This window comes from Perkinsus marinus, assembly GCF_000006405.1.
Source record: "Perkinsus marinus ATCC 50983 genomic scaffold scf_1104296975428, whole genome shotgun sequence".
In the NCBI taxonomy this organism is placed as follows: Eukaryota; Perkinsozoa; order Perkinsida; family Perkinsidae; genus Perkinsus; species Perkinsus marinus.
In genome coordinates this window covers 182,608-184,413 of record NW_003200804.1, presented here as the reverse complement: position 1 = coordinate 184,413, position 1,806 = coordinate 182,608, and the positions used below count along the sequence as shown (strand labels likewise).

Genomic DNA, 1,806 nt, shown 5'->3' with positions numbered 1-1,806 from the left:
CTTTGCGTATATCAATACCCATGGGAGGCACACCATCACAGTGAAATCTCGTCCAGATTTCGGTCTCGTCCGAGGCTGTAAGGCGAGTCTCTCACGAGCTCCGCCAGATCAAGGTGGAAGGGCTTCATCATCGGGTTGAGGCGGGTAGCTGCGATGGTTGAGAAGAGCCAGAGCTGCTCAGCGTACTTAGTGGGTTCCTCTCGTCTCTCAATACAATTATGACATGTGCTGCCACACCAGATTCTCTGACACACTCAACGCTCTCCTTGGCTGCATCTAACCAGTCCTGTCCCACATGCTCGTCCGCAGCAGCCTGGCAGAGCTCCTTCACCAGACCGCTCGATGAGCCCCGTAGTAGATTCAAAACTCGTTCGTCGCCCGAGCTCGGCAACCTGATGTGCTCACAGGCCTTACGGAATAGCTCATCCAAATAATCCGCAGCACGTGTGCAGCGTGCGATTCGGAGGGCCTCTCGTGCGAGCAATAAATTACCGTAGCTGCCGTAGCTATCACGACGGTCAGCTGGGCAAGCAACTATGATGGTTCCATCTCCATTTTCTTGTGACGCTTCAAGGCTCGCCGCCCAACACAGCAAGCCCCTCTGGAGCACATATACGAACTCGATTGAAGCAACTCGCTTATCGAGAGGCATGTCGAGACCGAGAAGATCGCAGATCAATTCATCAGGACGGATGCACAATGAAGTTGATATAGAGGAGCTCTGAATCAGGAGCATGAGCGCAAGACATATATGCATGAAGGCGCTCACGTCGATGCCGAGTACAGTCAGGGCTTTGATCAGATCCCTAGGTTTTTTAGGATCGTTGATAGCAGGCCACGATAATCGTGACATACCTAGGAGGCTCAGTGCCTTATGAACCGTTGAGGATGGCTCGACTTCCCCGATCAACTCAGTCAGATGGCCGTAAGCATGCCCTATAAGAGCACTCACATATGCCCCCTCGGAATTGGATCCCAATGGAAAGGCCTCTAGAGAGTAGCCGCCATTGAGAAATAGAGCAGCATGGCATCGCCCTTCGCAGTCGGTCGCGAGAAGAGAGGTCACAAGACAAGCCGCTCGCAGTTTCTCATCCTCGGGGCCTTGAGACGAGTTGCGTGCGAGAGCATACCAAGTAGCAGCTAGGTCGCCTTCACCCACGATCCACACCACGTTCTTGGAGCTCTTAAGGTTCACCTGCTCGACCTTATGTCGGTGGCCGATGCTGCCAGCACCGTCGCCCAATACCTCCCCTAGAGGGCTTCGGCTGCATACCAGACTGACCTGCATCTTGGGCGGGACGTCAGCCGTGCAGATCCTCGGCAGCCGGGCCATGACTGTGGCTGTAACCGTTCCTCTGTGTAGTGGCAGTTCCCCCTCTCGGATACAGTAAGAGACGTCCGAGTGCTCTAAGGCGTAGCGAGATGCCTCCAACGGATACACCTTATTCGCGGGAACGACCAGAATGTTATCTGGACCGCCACTCTTCAACATCACTACTGCCTCGGCATCCCGTCTATTGGGAGCTACACGAAGGCTTGTGACTCTGCCATGCAGGGAGGTCGAGAAAGGGGAGGGTTCTTCTCCGGGCGTGTCACGGTCAACTAGTACTTCTTGCCCGACTAGATTGGACGGCTTCGATGGTGAGAAGCCAATTGTCATCAGGACACGCTCACTCAACTGCTTGGAACATTCAAGCCGAAGGCCATTCCAGTACAACGGCCATCATCAACGACGATTCATCAGTCGAAAGATGTATCACGATTTCCGAAGTACTATTCGTTACGGCACATGGAGCTAAGATATGC

At 53.9% G+C, this 1,806-nt stretch overlaps 2 protein-coding genes across 2 annotated transcripts in view; one reads left to right on the top strand and one right to left on the bottom strand.

Moving 5' to 3' along the window:
• The window catches only part of Pmar_PMAR013708 (DEAD box RNA helicase, putative), a gene marked incomplete at both ends in the record, with an annotated part of 1,744 nt that extends 1,663 nt beyond the window's left edge, over window positions 1-81 (top strand). The window contains one exon of the mRNA XM_002765596.1: window positions 1-81. This exon is cut by the window's left edge and continues 4 nt beyond it. Within this exon, the coding sequence (XP_002765642.1) occupies window positions 1-81 (81 nt within the window).
• A 46-nt stretch (window positions 82-127) lies between these two features.
• Window positions 128-1,680, bottom strand: Pmar_PMAR013707 (hypothetical protein; the record flags this gene model as incomplete). The annotated part of the gene is made up of 1 exon (XM_002765595.1): window positions 128-1,680. The coding sequence occupies exon 1, from the start codon at window positions 1,658-1,660 to the stop codon at window positions 128-130; it is 1,533 nt and encodes a 510-aa protein (XP_002765641.1). The 5' UTR covers window positions 1,661-1,680.
• Window positions 1,681-1,806: the final 126 nt, after the last annotated feature.